At 41.0% G+C, this 21,131-nt stretch overlaps 1 protein-coding gene across 1 annotated transcript; it reads right to left on the minus strand.

Annotated features, from left to right (window-relative positions):
• Positions 1–657: 657 nt before the first annotated feature.
• On the minus strand, positions 658–6,037 carry CCDC28A (coiled-coil domain containing 28A). Its single transcript, XM_065733058.1, has 5 exons — positions 5,801–6,037; positions 3,670–3,833; positions 3,025–3,179; positions 2,346–2,368; positions 658–1,495 (listed from the first exon to the last, which is right to left on the minus strand). Exons 1-5 carry the CDS (start codon positions 5,956–5,958, stop codon positions 1,441–1,443), a joined length of 555 nt encoding a protein of 184 aa, XP_065589130.1. The 5' UTR covers positions 5,959–6,037; the 3' UTR covers positions 658–1,440.
• Positions 6,038–21,131: the final 15,094 nt, after the last annotated feature.

Raw genomic sequence — 21,131 nt, forward strand, 5'->3', positions numbered from 1 at the left:
GAAACTAATGCTGCATTGTTTGCTTGATGTTCTGAGGTATGCAAAAACAAGGTGGTAGCACTGACAGTGAAAAGCTGCTGGTTAAAGAGGGGAGAAGACGAATAACTAGGCTTCATTTTGCATGTTATATTTTAGTTCTGAATTGTTTTTGAACTTCATAACATCACAAGTATGTATCCAGTATCAGTCTGGGACCTGGAGGTAGTTTAAGGGAAGTGTCTGAATGGGACTGTACTGGCTAACCACTGAGATCTACTTGTTAGATGAGGTAGGAAATGCAAGTGTTTAAAGCTGAACTTGGAGCCAAAGACACAGCGTGCTTATCTTGTCTTCCTCTTGTCAGCTTCACAGTGCAGAGCTGGTGCTACGTGTGGAGCTGCAGCTAATGGAATTTTCGACTGTCTTGCAGCTGAAGCATCTTCTCCAGCTTGGTATCTTCTATTCACTGATGACTTGTCTACAATGGACAGAGGCTTTGCTCTTTAGTAGAAGAAAAATGATTTTTGCCCTCATACTGTAAGTACGTATGATATAGAATCTCAGTATATTATCTAAGAACAATGTAAAAAATCTAAAACCAAAGGCATAGTTTGATGAGTGAGGATAGAAATGTAAAGACATTTCTATGTAAAGACATTTCTATTTTCTAGACCTGTATGTAAAGACAGCGTTCTTTTCTTCCCGGCTGTGATTAGGATACCAGCTTCTTCCAGATCATTTAAAACATAGGAACAACTGCAAAATTACATATAACAGATTTATTGAACAATAACCTTATTGAATTTCTGAACATCACAGAACTTCATTAAATTTTATGTACCGTTAGCCTACATGCTAGTTCTGTTCAGTGACAGAACTAATAATAATTATTCACAGCAATGAAAAAAAGTAAACCCTGCAAATATTCAGACCATGCAAGAACTCTTTCTTAACACAGCTGAATAGATAACTTCTATAAATAAAACGGTATATACTTTTAAAATGTCTTTATTAACAATAAAATCTCAGTGGCAGCACTGATCAACAAAACACACTGAAGCTAGTGTGCGGATTGTCTATGAACTGATCAGAAAGGCAACAACAGCATTACCTGCACAAAACTGGAGAAATGCTATGAGCTTATACATACATCATTTGCACCAACATGAACAATACAGCAGAATGAATTTACTTCTGTGTTTCCCCAGCGTTTTCCTATTAAATAAGGCAGTGATATAAAGCATACCATCACAACAGCCTGCTTAAATCTCTAGGGACTGAGTCCTGACCTAGTGCAGTACTCAGAGGAATGTGCAAACGTAAACACCTGGACTTGCACTTCGATTCTTCATTGTGTAAAATAATAAATAATTAAAAGCTACCAATCCTAGATTCCAGTGGCATGGAAAAATAAACAAAAGAAAAGTTTTTGCAAGAGCCCAATCTGAGAAAGCTGTTTCTTCAGCCTGTGGTGCTATTTGGAATATCTTGAGCATCTGCTAGGTGTAGTTTTTGGCTGAAGCACACCATTAAGGAATAATGTTTTCGGGTACAGATACAATATAAACAAGATAGCAACATTAAGCTGTGCTACACTTCATCCTGTAACAGGCTTGCACCAGTACACGGTAATTCAGTTCCACTGAGTTCTATGCTAGCTTTCAAACACTACTTGAATCTTTCTCCTTGAGATTTAAGCATCACTTACCTCCAGCTTTAACTGGCAGATGAAGGGAGGATGGTGGATGAATTCTATTACTATTGTGTGGTACCACATTTCACTTGCAGTGTTCACGAGATGTAGCCTTGAACAGCTTTTCACAGATACTGCACTCATACGTATATTCTCTGTATCTCAAGTCACACCTAATTTAGTGTGTACAAAGCATTGTAAAATCAGAAATAACTAGACCAAATGCAACACTCCTCACCTTGATGTGTCCCTAGCTTATCAAAAGGACCATGTCAAATACAAGTCAAGACAAGTTTGTCTTTCTGATGGGCTAAGTGAGCATGCATTTGTTACCAGAGCTCAGCTAAGTAATCAGTGCCACAGTAGTTCAACTCTAGAAACTAAAAGTAAGATTAGCCCAATGTTCACAGTAAAAATACTGATAATGTTTTGAGGTAACAGGATTCAGTTAAATAAATCACTACACAAAAAACATCCTGTAATTAAGTGTTAAGATCCAGTAACTTACGTGTTGGAGGGACCTAAAATCCAAGCTAAATTACAGTACAGATTTTGAAGAAGGACTATTATTGAAAAGATTTGCCTCCCAGGAAGACAGCAGTTACTCAAGAAATAGGCTGTAACTTATAGTTAATAATTAAAATACACAGTAAGTATTTAAGGAAAAGGATACATAGACGAATTCAATTCTTCCAGCTGCAACATAAATGTTAAAACCATCAGAAATGGCATTTCAGTCAAATGCAACGATTATGCTGAGGTAATGAAAGAAATATATTAAAGCATCAATGGTTTGGGCTGAAATGGTTTACAAAACAGACCTGCACTGAATTCTATAAGAACAGAACTAAGTCCCAAAATGAAATTTAAATCTGCTTACCTCAAGAGATTTTTAAGATTTCATTGTTGAAATTGTTAATTTAGTTGTTATTGAGAATTGCATGTTAGCAATTAAACAGATGAGAGAAAGGAGAAACTGAAAGCATCGAATTTATAGATCTAATTTCCTTGTGTGGCCTTCCACAGATGTAGGAGGAAGGGCCACAGGAAAATGATCATCATCCTCTGACCCATAAGCAGAAAAAACCTCAATTAGACAGCAGAACCAGAATGCTCCACTCACTACATCAAGCAGTAGTCTACAAGAAGGAAACAACACAGCTTATTTTCTCAGAATGCAAATGAAGCAGGTAAGGCTTATGTCTTGACTTATTACAAAACTGTGTTTTCCTCAGCTGTAAATTTCTTAGGCTACGGTCTGTGCACAGAATCACTGTCCCTCCAGGACTGTTTTATTCCTGATCCTAGGGTTGTGGACCAAGTTCTGTGTCTCCTGCTTTCCCTGTACTTACATCTGATAGCAGCCTGTCCAAATTGGAGTCACTCGCTAGTTTTCTTTTATCTTCAGGGAGTTCTTCCAGCTCCCCATAGAGCTCCAGATTGAGGCGGGCGAGTTTCTCCTGCATGCTCCGCACGTGCTCCATCTGCTCTATGGAACATTCGTTTCCTAGGAGGACAAATGACGGCATTAGAGAAGGAAACCTGAAAGAACAAACGGAACTGTGAAGACAGCTTTTTACATCGGAGAAGGTAAATCTGGTGTTCAAACTTATAAGTTTATTTGCTTTCTGGATGTTTTCTTCCTTTTTGACTACTGAAATCCCACTGTGAAGAAGTTCCCACACACGCTTCCTGTGCCTTAGTTTGTGGCCATTTCCCCTTGTCCTATCACCACACACTGCTGAGAAGAGTCTGGCCTCGTCCCTTTGCCTCCCACTCTTTAGATGTTTATAGATGTGGATCAGATCCCCTCCAAGAGGCCATAAAGCACTGATACACTACAAAGTCAGGTGTTAAATAATGTATATCTTACTATATTTATACTAACATAATTGGTTTTGAAGTTCAACTGTCAGGCTGTCCATATAGCACATTTATTTGCAAATGTTACCATCACATAAAGGCAACCATTGTATGTAGACAATTCACACACTCACCAAATGCTTGAAGTTTGCCAGAGTGGAAGTCATTGAGGAGGCTGAGAAGTCCCCTTTCCATTTCCTGGACATCTGACACATCTGTGAGGAAAGAATGCTGGATTGGTGCTGCCTGTGCCCCTTTTGCTTCGCCTCCTGGAGGTTTGGCTTTCTCCTTTATTACTCTGAAGAAATGGTTAAACAATAATATTACTTTCTGCTTTTGCTTCCTTTGAGAATGTGAAATGTAGGTTAATTTGAGAACTGGGCTGCGAAATGAAATGGGAAATACATATCTCAATTATTCCCATCACAAGTTTGTCTTGAGTAAAGAAAAATCACTACCTTGATAGCTTAATACCGCAAAATAAGGATTCCAGCAGTCTGTTTTCCTATTAAGGGTGGAAAACATCAACAGGGCACACGTACGTAACAGCATTCTTATTAACTTAAAGATTATACTGCAGTATAAACACTAGTGAACATGCAATGAATATGGAAACTAAATGGATTTACCAGTGGGAAGTGGCACGTTGTCTCTGACTCAGAGACAGACCGACTCCTATGCTAATGCAATTTGGGTAGGAGGCTGTTTTTGCTCATCCCTGTGAGTACACAGCCCTTCTCTCTCTAATTAACGAAGAGAAAGGGTTTGCAGCATAGTAAACCCGTTCCTTCCCATGTTTTGAGAATAACAGCTTCTATGTCTGTAAGGGTCATACAGGCACTGCCTATACGCTGAACTAAGTGGTGGTCCAACTGTTACCAGTGCTGGTTCATCTCTGGGCAACAGGCCTCAACTCAGGTTTATCTTTCGATATTTCTACTTCAGTTTGAGTCAAAGAAATGTTTGTATGCATCTTAATTTTAATAGAATATAGTACCACTCCCAGGAAAAGTATTTCATTATGCTTTTGCAGATGAAGTACTCCTACACCACTACTGTAGCAACAATCCATCCTCACATTATTCTGTCAATTACCATTCCTACTTGGAAAGTTTGAGAAATGTGTGTGAGTAGTACTGTTTTCACTGACAACATGAGCACTGACATCTTCTTCCAGAATTCAAATGCTACTTGCAAATCTGGGGCAAGCTCCTCTCCAGCCCATACTGCGACTACATTACCACATTTAGCATGTTCCAGAAGAGTGATTTAAAGAAATACACATTTTCAGAATATATTCAGGCATATTTTCAGAAATATAGCTGTTGAACTGTCCCACTGTGTGATTAGATCTTGCTTGCAAAAGCTGTAATAGCTTTTAGATGCTGTGAATAGTCATGGAAGTAGCATTATACTCTACTCTGGAAATCATCTTGTAAGGCTGTTCTGTTTTAACATGAGACCTTCAACGATAGAAACATGATGATGAAAAGATGTGACTAGGCTTATCAAATATCAAAAGAAGCCGAATTGTCTCACTCTGGGAGTAGGTTGGGATGCAACAGGTAGATCACAAGATAATTCCCTCTATCCTTATTTTCCAACACTCCAGTATATATCATTAACAGACAGATTGCTGAACTCCTCTGTCCAAGGACAAGCAGATGCTCAGAAATAATGCCTCAGTGAGCAAACATAAGTAATTTATAGGTACCAAAATTGTTATATACTGAGCATGCATCAATGAAGAAAGTTCATCTAGAGAACAAGTGAGGAGGACCACTGGATGAAGTAAAAGGGCATCAGCTGGACTGTCGTGGTGCCAAAAGGGTGCTAGATGGTAGAAGAGACCATGGAATAGAAGTGTGGAAACATCACAAATTGCTGCCTGAGATAGGCATACGTTAATTATCTTGCAGGTAATTGATGAACCGTATGATCTGTGGAAGTATAATGGACAACTTTTGAAGTGGTTATGGTGGAAATATCCCCAGTGCTTCCTGGCACCGCTAATAAAGAATTCCTGACTTAACGGTAACTAAATTTTGCTGTTAAGTTTCTCAGCTTTGTTTCTTCACTTCTAACGTGCAAGAAACTTAACATGCTCAAGTGGAAATACACACAGCATCAGCCATTTCCCCTCGTCCTATAGCACGCACCGCAGCGTCTTTTCTCATTCTGTTTTCCCCGTTCCCTCTGAGCCAGCCCACACGGCCGTGCACGGGCAGCTGCGTGGCTCGTTTGTATGGAGCTCGCGAGGCTCACCGTTTTAGCTTTGGTTTCTGCCCCGGCGGTTGTGGCGCGGGGTTGGAGAAGGCGGTGCTTTTGCTGAGCGGCACGGAGCTCTTCTTGGAGTTCGCAACCTGCGCGGGGTGGGCGGTGGATGACTTGGGGCTCCTCCTTTTGATTTTCCTTTCTTCCATTTCCTCCGGTTCACTGCCTCCAGACCGCCTTCTGATCCTCCGAAGGGAAGAAGGGAAACGAGGCAAGAAGCATCGCAGTGCACCTCAACGGTGTTTTCGTTCCTTCGGAGCGGAGCGGCCGCCCGGCTCCAGCTGCAGCCCCGCCCCGCTGCCTGCGGGCGGCCCCCGGAAGCGGCGGGCTCGGCGCGAAGTCACGTGACCGCGCGAGGCACCGCGGGAGCCCCGCCCCCTGCGCTGCGGGAAGGGGAACTACCGTCTGCGCATGCGTGCGGGGCTCTGGGCATGCGTGTAGTGCGAGGCGTGTGGGGCGGCTGGTAGCGGGGCGGGGATGTTGTGAGGGTGAGCGGCTGTCCCTGCTCTGAGCATCTGCTTGCGGGGTTGTCACCTACAGAAACAGACCCCTGGAGCCGGGCTATCTCTGTACGCTCGGTGATTTCGGTGCCGGGCTCCTGTCAGTGGCCGGCCCTGTGCTCCAGGGGGCAGCATCACTCCGCGCTCGCCGTGCCCTCGCGGCTGGGCTCGCTCGTACCTTGGGTTTTTTACATCAGATGGACAGGGAAGGACCTTGGCCCTGGCATGCAGCTCGATAGGTGCTCCCAGGGCAGCTGCTGCTTGAAGCTGAATCGAGGGGACCCTGCGGCTGCATTAATTCGTGCGCTTCTGTCTTCTCTGACCTCAATTCCAACCTTAATGTAGCTGGCTGGCGGGACCTTAAGTGTCAGGGCAGGTGACGTTTAGCAGTGCGTGCCTGCTGCCCACGGGACTGATGAGCTCAGGTCCCCAGGGGCTGTTTCGTGGTGCTGCCTCCATTCTGGGGGGACTCAAAACCAGCGGTGTTTCCAAGCATTGCTTGTGTCACCGGGGACATGAATGGCTTTGCTGACGTGAGTGCTTTTTTTTTTTTTTTCTGGAGAAATGAACTCAAGAACTCATCATAAGTTACTTGTCAATGAATTTCATTTATTTGCGTTGAGATCTTGGTTCCTCCCTAAAACATGTGTTTGTAACTGTGTTTTCTGTCAAAAACTCTCTGGCATTGTTTACTCAGCATCTCTGAAGGGTAACAAAATCCCCAGCACTCGGAGTGGAAGCATTGCCCAGTGTCTTGGCTGGTGTTTGTGTGATATGCCTCCATATAAATCTGTTGGGCAACTTGACAGGTGTGTAGATAAGATGCATCTCTGTCTCAACTTTCTTTAATATCAAAAAAACAATTTCTCGGTTGTAAACTGATACTGAACCTTCTTCTGGATCTTGAATTAGTCTCAAGGCACCAGTAGCTGTAACAGAGTCTCAGCAAGACTTCCACTGAACGTTGCAGTTGTGAGATGCAGTGGCCACTTTGAGCCTGAGAAATGGCACTGCCAAAGGGAGATTGCATTTGCAGTGACTGTCAGATGAAGGACATGGACCAAAGGTCCTCTGGAGACAAATCTGCAGTGGAAGTAATTCCTAGGTAGCTGCATACAGTTTGGGTCTGAGGTGCTGAATCAGTTCTGATATTCTTAGGACAGTTTTGTTGCAAGAGATCTGAATCAGAGATTGTCGCTGATAAACTGGAAGTTTACTAATGGAAATGTTGTCTAGGGGAGTTTACGTGAAAGCTATGTGTCTCACAGGAAAAAAGCAGCACACACGAAAAGAAAGAAGGTATATAACACTAGAGATACATTAAATAAAAATGTAGTAGTGCAAGACTTGAGGGAAAGGTCGGAAAGCAGCAACATTTAGTATCTTTTTGTATTCCTCAACACAAAAGGCTTCTGATATCTGGCTTGGCATGCATAGCAGGAATATAAGAGCTGGCAAGATTCACATAGGCTGCAATCCAGTCATCAACTCTCTGCCCAAGTGGAATCCTCATTCACCCATATGTTTTTGTAGGTATTTGGGAGATCTGTGTAAGAAATACTGTTTCTCTGAAGTTACCTCTGAAGAGTTTGTGTTCCTTCATCTCATTATCTCATTTCTCACATGGTGTGTAAGCCAGTTAGTGTACTGTCCTTCAGCTTTGCAGTATGTGTAGAGAGGGTTTTTTTTCCCCGTAATTAATGGTGTTCTGTGTGTACATGATGAGGCAGAGAAGCTTGACTGTAACATTGCAAGATGACTAGGTACTCTTTATTTCTTCCAAAGCAGCTGAAATAGAATGTGTTCTGGACTTTATTAAATAAAAGGGTTTTTTCTATCTCAAATGTAAGCATTTTCAAGAATAACTTTTATATTCAGAAATCAACTGGGTTCCACTGTCACACCTACTGCAATATAATCTCTCAGGATGAGGGACCAAGTACTTACGTAGCTCTTCTTAAAAACAGAGTGTGTACAGTGTATGATTTCCCTCAGATGCCCCAGGAATGACCTACAAACCTTAGTATGCAGGTAATGTATTGCTTCAAGTACATTTGTTATCGCTGCACAGGTGCATTATGCTAGAACTGTTACTAAAATGTCTGCTCTCCACTTCTACATCTGGTTTATTGAATCCTACAGGGGCACACAATTGGGAAGGCATCAGACTTTATTCTGTGTTCTCATAGTGAAAGTAATTTTATAGTGAATAATTAATTTCTGATAAAAGATAGTTTCAGAGCAAAGAATCAAAGGTAGTGTGGTTTTGATTTGTTGCTAAAAATCTGATTGCATATAGTGCTGTTACCTGGAATCAAATGAAGATACCCTACATTAACCAGGAGCAGGGGGAAAAGTGTGTTTTGGATTATCTCCACTCAGCTGAGCTTTTGCATAGTTTTGTATTGTAGTAACAATATACAGTTTGGAAGATGCCTTTTTTCCCCCCTCTTCCATTACAATGTTGGTTTTGTTATCTTTTGTTTGTTTGTTTGTTTGTTTCCCTGGCAACACCAGCAAGCATTGCAGTGGTAGTGTTTGTATATGTGTATTGTTCCTATTCAAACATTCATCCTTGTATCACTTAACTGGCCAAAGTGATGCAAGGGGGGAATGTATTAATAAGAACAATTTTCACGTTAAAGTAGCAAATAATAATAATAAAAAAGAGCACGTTAATTGAATCTGAATTTATTTACATGTGTATCTCTCTGTAAACCAGAGGCCTACCTTGTAAGATGCTTTGAAAAGGAACATCAAGGAAAAAAAGACTGTATTTTGTTTTGAGATATACGTGCAAATAAAATCATATTCTCCTTTTTGAAAGCCCCGCTCAGTGAACATGAGGTAGTATGTTCTAGAGGCTTCCAACAGAGTGATGAAAGCATGTTGTTCTCTGCCTTATGTAATTCATCGTAGATGTATTTCACAGGGTGGTACCTTATATTCTCAGAAGCATGACGTGGTGCCACCTTCCAAAACAAAAACAAAAAAAAAACCCCACAAAAACAATGCCATGGGATGTAACCTCTTCATGTGAAGTGAAGTACTTCTTTTTTTTACAATGAGCAGCATAACAAAGTGTGTTTGTATTTATGAGTGTACAGAAAAGGCAGTAAAGTTGAAATGATACGTAAAGAAAATGAATTAATGCTTGAAATAACATGGGTGGGTTTGGCACTTGGTGCTTTGCAGAATGATGATACAGCCTGAAGAAATGTCACTGAAAAAGTGTCAGCGTGTGTGTCTGTATTCTCTCTCTCTTCACACCATGATTTGGCTATTTAAATGAATGGTTACTAGAGCAGATAAATATTTAGATATCTGTATTATTACTTATCAGTTCCTGCATCTCAAGCATGAGTAGTCCCTCTGAAGTCAGTACTGTTACATAAGGGAACGAGTAGCGTAACAAATCCGCCCCTATTATGTGTGCATCCAATGTTAGCTTGTGGCAAGAAAATCAATACTTAGTTACCAAAGCATCAATTATGTGACCTGTTTAGAAACAGCAAAACTCTAATGCCAGAATGTACACGTTGTATAAACAACCTCCTTGGGTCAGCAGCACAGTGATTCACGTAACCACAATGGAGTAACAAGGGGAGAAGGGAGGGCACACAGAATCGCTCTGAAAGCGGGATCTTTTAGGTTATGGACAGGTTTGCCTCTGAGGCCCTACACTCATTTTGTTCCAGTTTGCCCGTGTCCTAGTGTAAGCCAACCTCTTTAGCTTCGTGTCAGCATTCTCCCAGGTCTTCCTTAGGCAGTTTTGTTCCAGCCTTCCTCACTTCTGGAGGTCTCTGCTAAAGCTGTGCCCCAGTCCCTCCTCTTTGTCTAAATATATCCTCTGTTCTCTCCAGCCCTGCTCTGGCCCCTTGCTTGAAGGGAGTCCCTCAGAGATGGAGGTGATCTCTCTAGGATTTAGGAACTCCCTGGGAAAGAAGGTTGCTTCTACTCATGCTGACAGCTTTAATGAATGTCACCAATGATGTTGTCTCCAGCCCTGCCTTCTGCTGCTCCTGGCTGGACTCCCTGTTTCAGAGTTTGCTGTGCCTGGGGCTGTCAGGTTCTGTTACAGGCACCTGGTGCTGCTCACCATGCTCAGACCCAGTGGTGTGGTGCCCCATTGCTGAGGGCAATGAGGGCACCTGCCCTTACAGGGAGCAGATGTAGCTCACTGCTCTCTGACACCAGCCTACACTGCTCTTCTCTGAATCAGTAGATAATATTGCCTTTTCAAATTGCAAACAAATACCAATATTTGATTAGGGAATTCTTGTTATCTTTTATAGATATGGGTTTGGTCATTAAACTTAATCTTTCTACTCAGTATTGGATTTATACTGAAAGGCATAGAGGAGATAGTCTTTACTTATCCTAAACTTGATCGTTCAGGAGACAGTTCCAGCAGTGGCATGTGGCAACCTCATAACACTATTCCAAGTTATTCTGGCAGTTTACTTTATGTAACCCCTAGATTGTTAGGAAAAAAGGATTCATAACATTTGGTTCCAAGGATGCACACACAGTGGTTTTTGAGTAAACGTTCTCAGATGTTCACATTCCAGTTCCATTGATCTTGTGCTTTAACCTGTCCGCCTCAGAAGACTCCTAAGTTTTCCCAGCTATGTATCCTGAGCAAAGGAATTCTATCCTCCTTTCTGAACACCAGAAGTTGTCCTCTGTTATTTTTACTCATGGAAACTTTCCCTCCTACTCTCCAGGCCTTGTCTCCCAAGATCTTCTGCATCTCAACATTTTTTTCTAAAGAGTTCTCTGAGCCTCTGGAAATCTCAGCTTTCTTTCCCAAGACACCTGTATAGATTGAATAGGAACAACTGTCTACCCAATAACTCAAACAGTGGGTCTTCCTCCTTGAATTTAAAGAGGTTATTATTTATCACTAAAAATAACCAGAAGTGGTCCTAAGTGTAACAAAAACAGGATTGCTAGTGAATTATTTTTGCCTCTGTCGTTCACAAAGAGAAGCAGCGACAATTGACATTCCATTCTATGTTTTAAACAGATAAAAATGAAAGGAGAAGGTGACAAATCTTCTGTTTGGTGCTACTGATTTTAGTGCTGGAATCTTTGGAGCAGGAGTGAGGGACTGAAGGCGTGAAAAAGGGACTGCTAACATTCTTTCCAGATTGCACTTGTTAAAATATCTCAGGAAATTTAAAATAAATAAATAAATAAAGCCTGAAATTTTGTTGTGGGCTCCGAAGTCCTGAAATTCACTGGTAGCATCTCAGTTCTGTTCATCAGTTTCCCAATAGTGGTGCTAGTGTAAATATCAGATCAGTTCCTTTGTTACCTCAAATGCAAGAGGTCTATGCAGAGGATCTAACAGTTGGATGCTAGCTGATGATGCAGGTAGGTGGCAATATAATATAGCTTTGTTGAGGAGAAGCCACTCACTTTCCTTCTCTTATAAGCCTGGGAAATCATATTGGAAAGAAAATGTTACTAATATGTTCCCTGCTTAGTCTGAATTCAGTATTCACAGAATTGTGGAAATGGCTGCTGGGAAGTAACTCTTGAGGTCACAGCATCATAGGATAGGAAAAGGATCTCAGTAGATCTCCAAGTTAAATAGGGGCTCTGAGTTCAAACTGGGTTGCCCAGGATTTTACCCAGCTATCTTGAAATCCTCCAAGGATAGAAGTTGCACGCATGCTCTGTAGCACAGCCTCTTTCTCAGACCAGAGCTATTGACACATCAAATCTGTTACGGATTTGTCTTGAACCCTTCAATAATGGAGATTCCACCACTTGTTCCAGTACTGCACTATAGTTCTAGCGAAGATGTTTTCCCTAGATATGGTTGATCTGATCACCTTCTAGACATATATCACAATCTAATCTTTAGTTATGTAAAAACATGCTGATTTTATACATCTCCTTTTGTTCAACCTGTATAGAAGCCATTGTATGACCACATTTGCTTTTCTCTAGGTATTTGGTTTAAATATTTGTAGCATGCATTAAGATCCTCTGAATCAAAAGCAATTTGGGACTGTAAATTAGTTGCTTCAGTATTAATGTTCACTAATACTCCAGCTGGAAAGGAGAGAGTCTCTCATTGGTTCTAACATCACAGCCTTCTCTTCTCACTGGTGGCAGGTGACAGGCTGAGCAGAAATGGCCTTAAGTTGTGCTAGGGTAAGTTTAGGTTGGATATCAGGAAAAACTTCTTTTCAGAAAGGGTAGTTAAGCACTGGAATAGGCTCCTGAAGGAGTCACCATCCCTGAATGTGTTTAAAATCTGTTTGGATGTGGTTGTTGGGGACATGATGTAGCAGAGGGTTGTTAGAGTTAGGGAAGTATGGTTAGGTTGTGTTTGGACTTGATCTTTAAGGTCCTTTCCAACCTGAGTGATTCTTTGAACTGATTCCATCTACCAAACTGTTTCCACACGTACTAATTCAATCATAAATAGACTTTCACACAGGAATCAAATGGCTCGTTGATAGACTTGAGAAAAAGAAAGCTTGGAAATGCTTGTAATTTAAATATTAGATGAGGATGTATTTCATATATGCTTCTAAAATAAATCAAAATAAACCTGGGCAAGTCCTTTCTTCTTGGGCAACCTGATGAATTAGTTCTGCGATTTCACCACTAACTTTAAGTGTAACAATGCTCACAATCACTGCAAGATCAAAAGCATGGAATCTACAATATCCCATCAAGGTCGGAAAAACTGAGCTCTTATAAACCAAAATAGGAAGTAAATTCTGGAAACAAGAACAGATCAGAAAATTTGGAAAGAAGGTTTTTCTTGTATACAACAAGGGACTTAATGCGGGATGTGCTTTCTGATATATAATAGAAATGACACGTGATAGGAATTGTTGCATTTTATTTAACCTTAAATTCATAACATCTGTCCTTCCCAGGCACCTGCTCTTTTCCCCTTTAAATATTGAAATATTGTTTAAATATTGATTGTTGTTTATGATTAATTCAGTACAGCAAGATGGGACATGCCATGCCGCTCATATCGCAATCTTTTGTTTTCTGTAGTCTGCTTTTTGAACTGTTCAGTAATTTATCACGGTGATTATAATGGAGCAAGGCACTGCAGAAAAAAGAAACCAGTCAAGGTAGCAGTTGAAATAAAATATTTGCTCCATTGTTTTAAGAGCTTGGCTAAGTGCCTACAAAAGATGTTTTATTTTCTTTTCCATTGTTTACACTGACTGATAGTAGGATAGACTACCATCCATAATCCCTCTATGAACAGAGCCAGCATTGCCAGAACACTTCTGTATGCTGCTGAGTAATACTGCTAGTAAAGCATAACTCAGGGATGCTGGGCAAGGTCCTGCAAATAAAGTTTAACTTTTCAAAGCAACTTCAGCCTCAGCTTTAGTGTGTACAAGTGAAGGATTATAGACATAGTCATCTGACCACACCTTTGAATCTTCAGTCATAGCCAATAATCCCAATGGTACCAAAGTGTACAAACTCAGGAAGCACACAAAGGCTGTTCTTGTCACAAAGATTGTGAAACAGATGGCTACAAGACAAAAGAGAAAAACGAAAGGAAACAATTAGACAATCTGGATGTGTGTGATCCAGCATCCAAAGTTTAAGGACAGCAACAAGCAATTTTTGTTCTGTGGGCACCAAGGGCAAACGCTGTGGGCAAGGAAGCAAGGACGACTTAGTAGGCTACAGAAAAAAAATTTGTAGGCTAATTTGTTGACAGATTCTGTGGTGTAAAAGAAAAACAGGCAAAGGTATCATTTTTTTTTTTTCTGGAGCCATGGTTTTTTTTTTGTTGTTGTTGTTGGTTTTTTTTTTTTTTCATGGTAAACTCCACAGGAAAAATGATAGGCCTGACTCAGAAACTTTGATTCAACTCAAGAAAATCGAATTCCTAACTGAGAAGATTTGTGAAGATTTTGCCTGCAAAGAACCGTGAAGGCAAGAAAGTAGACTTCTTTCATTGAATGTGCTAAGAGCGTGAAATTTCACTTCCTTACTCAGACTGTTATCTTAAGATCAAAGTAGGACAATTGAGTTGTTCACAGTCTGCAAAATCTCCTGGTCAGAGGTGTAGTTGGCTCCAAGTCACTTCTTTGAGTTGCTTGTTAAAATAAGCCCTCTTCTCCTTCTATAGCTTGCTGGCTCAGGATAAATACATCCACCATGTCTTAAAAGCATTGAATGACTATTTTTTTTCCAGGCTAGAAGACATATTGCTGAGAAACTCTGCTAACCATGTGAAATCTTCCCCCAGACAGACACTGGAAGTCGTGTTTGTAATTTTAGACTCTGTTTTCTTAGACATACACAAATGCAGAACTAAAAATAAACATCTCATCCTCAAGAGAATACACATACACAGAAGTATTTGTATAGAAAACTGTTTCTAAGCAGTGCATATGCTACAGAGTATAGAAGAGTTTTTAATGTGATTTTGCTCAATAACTGCAATTGGGAAAGAAGAAGTTAAAGATTTAAAGCATTGTCCTTTGCATTGCAAATACCACATAGAAATAGGAGCAAGAGGTCTCAGGTCCAAATAGATCACCTGTGATGTGTGTGCTGTATTCCTGTATAACAAAGGCAGTCTGTGTCACAAAGTGACGAAGAGCAAATGCATGATGGAATACAATGGACTCGAGAGCAGCACTATTCCATTAAGGTTTATAGGCCAATAGTTAATTACAGTATGGTAAGGGAGTTATTAAACTAATGTTTTAAGATTTTCATGAATTTATCTTAGTAGAGTCATAGGTTTAAATGAGAAGTCCTTATAAAGTGCCTTAAAAACATCTATATAGGAATGCAGCTGACTTATAAGTTACAGTCTTCTGAATAAAATAACTCTCTCTAGACGTTTACAGGTTTTAATTGTGGGTCACAATAACTAGTGATCCAAACTGTACATATAATTGCCATTAAATGTAAAGCATAGAAAAGTGAACACACTGAAGAACCAGAAAGTAGCATCATCGTGAAAGTGTGTTTAGATTTTTTCTCTGCATATACAACCAAAGATTAAGTTTGCAAACATTTCTGAAAGAGACCATAAGGGAATCTCCTGGATGGAGTCTCAAAAGCAATCAGCTTTTTTCTTTCCTTCTGAACAAGTTACTTCTTGGGCTGAAATTCTTTAACACTTTCTTTCACTCTGTTTTTAAGGAAAGCTGAACAGAACTTTTTAAGGTACATTTCATTGCATTTAAATCTGTTTCCAGTGTTATTAAGCAAAGTGTTTATATGTTGATTTTTTTTTTTTTTTTTTGAGCTAACTAAAATTGACGTTGCCAGCAATGCCTAGAAGATTGCATATTCATAGTCCTCCAAGGAATTTGGACTCTGCCAAATTTGAAAATGCCTGGAACAGAAAGAAGGTCTCAGTGAATCTTGCAGACTGTGCCACGTTTTTGCACTGATTTATGAGCTTGGCTTTATGGTTTGTCTGATACAAGCAATGAAAGAAACACAGCTGCAGTTATTACACTGACTGCATAATCACATATTTGATGCCCACAAACTTTTGGGAAAATTCAGACAGTATGTTCTAAAAACCCTAATTTCATTCTCTTTTCCTAATGCTCCCACCTTCCGCTTATTTTTAATTTAACATAAGCTGTTCTTTGTACAAGTTGGAAATTTTAATCATAATGTTTCCGCAGCATCTGTAATTCAGATCCTTTATACCTGTTATAAGGCAGAGCTACAACAGCCATATAGTTGCCAGCAAAGGTGTTTGGAGGTGTATAGCTCCTCGACTGCTACTCCAGCTAGAGTAGACTTTGCTGGATAGCTGTAAAATGGTTTTTCCCTTACTGTCATTCTTCCAAATGATTACTTTGGAACTTTAAAATGTTTCAATAGGCTTTATTTATTGGCAGCAGGCCAGCCTCAGAGACCAACTGGGGATATGTGGACAGTTGGACTGGATGATCTTAGAGGTCTCTGTGAACCTTGGTGATTCTATAATACAAGCAGGAACACTGAGCTTTATGGCACAACACACTGAACCTCATCCCAACCAGCCATCAGGTAGGGGATGAGATGCAGGAGAACATACACAAGGCATCTAGAGATCATCTCATGGTCGTGCTAGTTGCTTCCCAAATGAATATTCTTAGAAGTCAGCTCAAAGCCAAATGATTTATTTTTTCTAACAATTAACAAAGAAAACTTACTGTAAATATCAAAAACATGGATAATATACTAACTATATTTGTGAAAAAAAAATATATATATTTAACCTAATAGTCTCAAGAGATACCCAGAACCTTTGAAAATGGAGGGCTGAGTTTAGCAGGGGGCATGTGCTGCTGGTTGCTGCATGCAGCAATTTCACTAGTGATTGCTTCATCCATGGTGCAGATCACAGCAGCAAACTGTGCTCATTTGCAAGGAAGAGACTTGGAAAATCTACACTGGCTGATAGGAAGTTTAGCACACTGCATTTTTTCAGTGACCAAAGCTGATGTTTTGGTTATGAGGCTTCTGCAGAGCATCAAAAATCATTTGAGGCTCACTGGCATACATTGATCTGTGTTCTTGAACTAAAACAAAGCAAGGCTGCATATTTTTTAGAAAGTATTACATACACAGTCAAAACTAGGAGAGGAAAGGGAAGAATTTTATTTCAGAAAGAGCAGTGAGGCATTGGAACGGGCTGCCCAGGGAGGTGGTGGAGTCACCATCCCTGGAGGTGCTCAAGAAATGCATAGATGTGGCACTGAGGGACATAGTGGGTATGGTGGGGATGGACTGACGGTTGGTCTTGGTGATCTTAGTGGTCCTTTCCAACTATAACGATCCTATGAACACAAATACTTCGCTGTATATGCAATGACTGATTGTGGGAAGGCAATACCAATGGAAAAGCCAAGTTCTGCTGCAGTGAACAGGACAGTCTGCACACTGGGGGGGAACTGAGGATCCAGATGTAGAGTTTGTTCCAAGCCTTGAAGCATTCAACTGAGAATATTATCAGCCTCACTAAAATAATACCTTTCCAAGTCTTATTTGACCAAAACTCTTTTAGTTGTTTTTTGTTGTTGTTATGATATGTAGTTAATGAATCAAAATGTAAACTGTGCAATTTCTTCAAAGGAGAGCACATGTAACACAATTAGAGAAGACATAAATGTGGTCAGTGTATTAGATAAATAAAAATCTCCTATGGAATTTATGAACGCTTTCAACACAAACTGTTCTCATTAAAGCTAGAGACAAGAAAAGACTTTGCTCAGCACTTATAATATCTCCATATGTTAAGTCTGACTTTCAGCTGATAATTTCTCCAGTCTTTGATTTTCCAGATGCAGTTTTTCTCTCACAAATGACACCCATATTCCTGTCCTACAGTCACTTGCAGCACCATACCTGTGTAACTAACTCAGTAATAATTAGTAATTACATGTGGTATTTGCATAACTGAAGTCCTCGTGAAGCAAAAACCTAAACACTTTACCAATTTTAAAGAGTGCTAAGTTTCCTTATAACAGAAGTTTTTTTCTGCCACAGAGGAAATAGAAGTGAGGAATGCACTTTGTTAAGACAGAGAAATGCTTCAATCAAATGAAGGAAACTGGTGCGGCAACTCCAGGAGCAAGCACTACCAACTCATGGAAATATCACTCAGCAAATTGGTTTCTTTTCTTGTTTGGGAGATCCGGCTTGGGGCTGCTTCCATTTTCATCCCTGTCATCCTAGGGGCAAGCTGTTTCTGAGTCCCACCCTATCCGAGGGGCTGGCTGTCTTCTGTTTGCACTGCAGTCCCTGGAACAGAGACCAAAAGCCTCTGGTGATCGCTGTGTGTTCTGGAGCAGCTGTAATGCTACACTCATGTTTTCACAGGCTCTGTAATTTCTTGCACATTTTTTTTCTATTCACAGCCTAGCTTTTCCCCCAACACTCTGCTCCCCTGAGAATGATGTTAAGTACTGTTGTGGCTTGAAGAGCAGAACCTGAGAGCAGATTTCCCTGCAACTTCTTCACAGCACCTCATTTTGAGCAGCTGAACTGCAGTTGTTCTACACTGAGGTTTTCAGATGCCTGCAGAGTAAAGCTGCAGTGCATGCGTCTGAGAGCAGGAACAGAAGGAAGGAAGCAGGGATGGGTGGAAGAGCTCCTCTTGTAGTGGCAGAGCTGCTGCATCTGGTTGGAGCTGTTGATTCATATCCTTAGGCCACCACAGCTATGGCTTCCTCCATGGGATCATTGCTACTGCAGTGAGCTCTGATTGTTCTGCAGCACTGCCGCTAGCAGGGATTTAATATTCAAAGACAGCTGTATAAAGTCAGGAAAATGAGAAAGGGCTTGAGAGTTGGTGCACTGGCAGAACACAGTGCTGATTCTTGCACTTGTGTACATATACAGAGCTTTGTAGTGTCTGAAGAGCTCAGGGACCAGCTGGCAGAACAACCTGAAGTCTAAACATCAGATTTGGAGAATGTATCTCAGCATGATGTAGGACCTGTGGAAAGGGGCTGACAGCAATTCGCTAGTGAATGACAATATGGCCACTGGAAACCCTGTTCAGGGAAGCAGGGCTTGGTATAAGCAAACTGTGTCAGGGAAATGCCTGTCGTCATCAGAGACAATGCTAGTTTTGAAAGACTATCCACTAGATTCTGTACTGGGACGAGGAAGGGATAGTCTGGGCTCTTTGGGGTTCCAGTAAACAGAAATACCTGTTCCTGGCACTTGTAGGCCGGAAGAAAGGTGGTGACTGGAAGTCCTGCTGCATCATCTACTGAAGACCATCTTCAGTCTGACACAGTGGCATTTAAATGTAAGGAAACCCAGCAAAACAGCTGTCATTTTTCTGTGGTGATCAATTTCTTTGTTTGTATTTAGATATAGCACAAAGTACATGCAGTCATGAGAGATCACCAAAGACATGGTTAAAATTCTGACACCATTCAACATTGTCATGAGTCAGATTTACTCCCATTTCCTGCATATCTCATACAGGCTTCTTTGGAAAAGGTTTTCTATTGAAGACAGCAATAAAATGTGTGATTGAAAGAGCCCAGTTTCCCAACTAGACTGGAAGCATCCACATACTTCTGGTTAACCAGGAAAGAATAAAATGTCAGAAAACATCCTTCTCTTGTAGAACGGCTCTATTTTAAGCCTTCACCAAAATTCTGTAGTACACCAGCCAAAGTAACTCAAAAATACAGAAGCTGACTATGTGCTTGCAGCATTGAGCTTGCTTTTTAAATTACAGACCAGTACTCATTAGCACTGCTCTGGGAACAACTGAGGAGCACCTCACCTCCTCCCACGCTATACCAATGTTTATTTCTACTTATCGATGTGTTCAGGTTTTGCTGGCACCTGCAGGCAGGTAGCTTGAAGCTGTGGGCTGAGCTACAACAGATGAGCCCAGTGATCCACATCTAAAAAAACACGTATCTACAGTTTCTACAGTTTCAGGAAGGTCTCCCTGATGTTTGATGGTTGCCCACGTGGCTCTTGCACCACCACTGAGCTTCTGAGAACCCAAAGGGATTGCAGAAGTGAGCCGAGGGAAGGGTGGTGCTCCACCGTGGTGGATGAGTAACTTCCATCAGTCTTGTCTTCTGCTTCTCAAAACAAAACATGAACTTTATTAAACGCATAATTTGGACATTGAACTTAAGGCTTAAAACCCTGAAGTAAGTCAGCTGTAATTCACATAGGATTAACTTTCCAGTGCTAGCATTAGAAATGAAATTAACGTTGAAAGGAAAATTCTGGTACAAATTTCTGCTGTCCCTCTCCCTGCCTTCCTCCTTTGCGCCTCTGCTCCTCCCATCACACTTTCTCCCACTGCTGACTGCGGCCATTTGCCACACTAACTCTGAGCGCAGAGTGCGGGAGGGCACAGGTATTCATCCCCCACACTGCCAGGAGAGGAAAAGCTTTCTCTCTAGCAGTGCCAGGAAAACAGGACCAAGTAAATTAATGAGAAAGAAAAGTATTGTTCTGAAACAAACATACATCCTTTGAATTTTTCAAGAATGCACTTTGAATTCAGGTTTATTTCTTTACTTAGTTCAGCTGTTGGCCCTAAGTAGGTATTGCTTCTGCCAGCAGCACTCGGGCCAGTGTGATACTGCATTCTGCAGTCTGCAAACATAAGCATTATTGACACTGGTAGAGTAGGCCTCCTGCCATGGGTTTCCTTCAGCTGTCACTTGAGCTGAGCTCTTCGCTTGCTTTCTGTGTTTTCAGTGTAAGCTCACGTGGCACTCAGTTCCCTTCAATTCTTTACAGTTTAAACAAAACAGATAAGAGGAGGATGCGTTCCTCCATCATACAGCCCACTAAGCCCAGCCTTGGGCAACTGACTGCCCCAAAGAACTCTGACAGCTAATAAAGGCACGATGTCCCAAAATAAAACCAGAATCATTTAATATGAGAGAACGTCTGCTTTCCATCTCCTGTTAATCTATTGACACCTGGGATTCTTTCTACATTCAGCCCCCATTAGGCCCCACGAGACCTGTTAACACTGTGTTCTTTCTACTGGTTTCTACACACACAGCACACATGCACTCAGCTGTCCTGTCTGCAGCAGGAATCTAGCCTAGGTTGTGGAGTCATCCATTGGTAACTTGTTTGGGCTGAGGTCTGAAGAAAAGTGCTTTGGCTCTTCAAAACATCAGGTTGAGTTGCTTTATATATGTGTGCATGTATATACATACACACACATATCTTTTGTGGAAAACTTAAAACATTTTTTTGCTTCATGGATTAGAGGAATGAGTGACTTGTGATTTTTGCATGAGTATCACCACTAAAAGCACTTCCTGCAGCTGTTAGCTCCTCTCTGTGCCACTGAG

Source organism: Cyrtonyx montezumae, unplaced genomic scaffold, assembly GCF_038088225.1.
Source record: "Cyrtonyx montezumae isolate F1298 unplaced genomic scaffold, pur_monq_1.0 scaffold_0, whole genome shotgun sequence".
Lineage (NCBI taxonomy): Eukaryota > Metazoa > Chordata > Aves > Galliformes > Odontophoridae > Cyrtonyx > Cyrtonyx montezumae.

Bases quoted from the DNA above. Each gene is read 5' to 3' on its own strand.
- CCDC28A (XM_065733058.1), bottom strand. From the start codon at position 5,958: ATGGAAGAAAGGAAAATCAAAAGGAGGAGCCCCAAGTCATCCACCGCC. The intron at 3,180-3,669 runs GTGAGTGTGTGA...TTGTCCTCCTAG, and splicing joins TGGCAAACTTCAAGCATTTG to GAAACGAATGTTCCATAGAG. The intron at 1,496-2,345 runs GTATCCTTTTCC...GGTGTGCTTCAG, and splicing joins GAAGAATTGAATTCGTCTAT to CCAAAAACTACACCTAGCAG.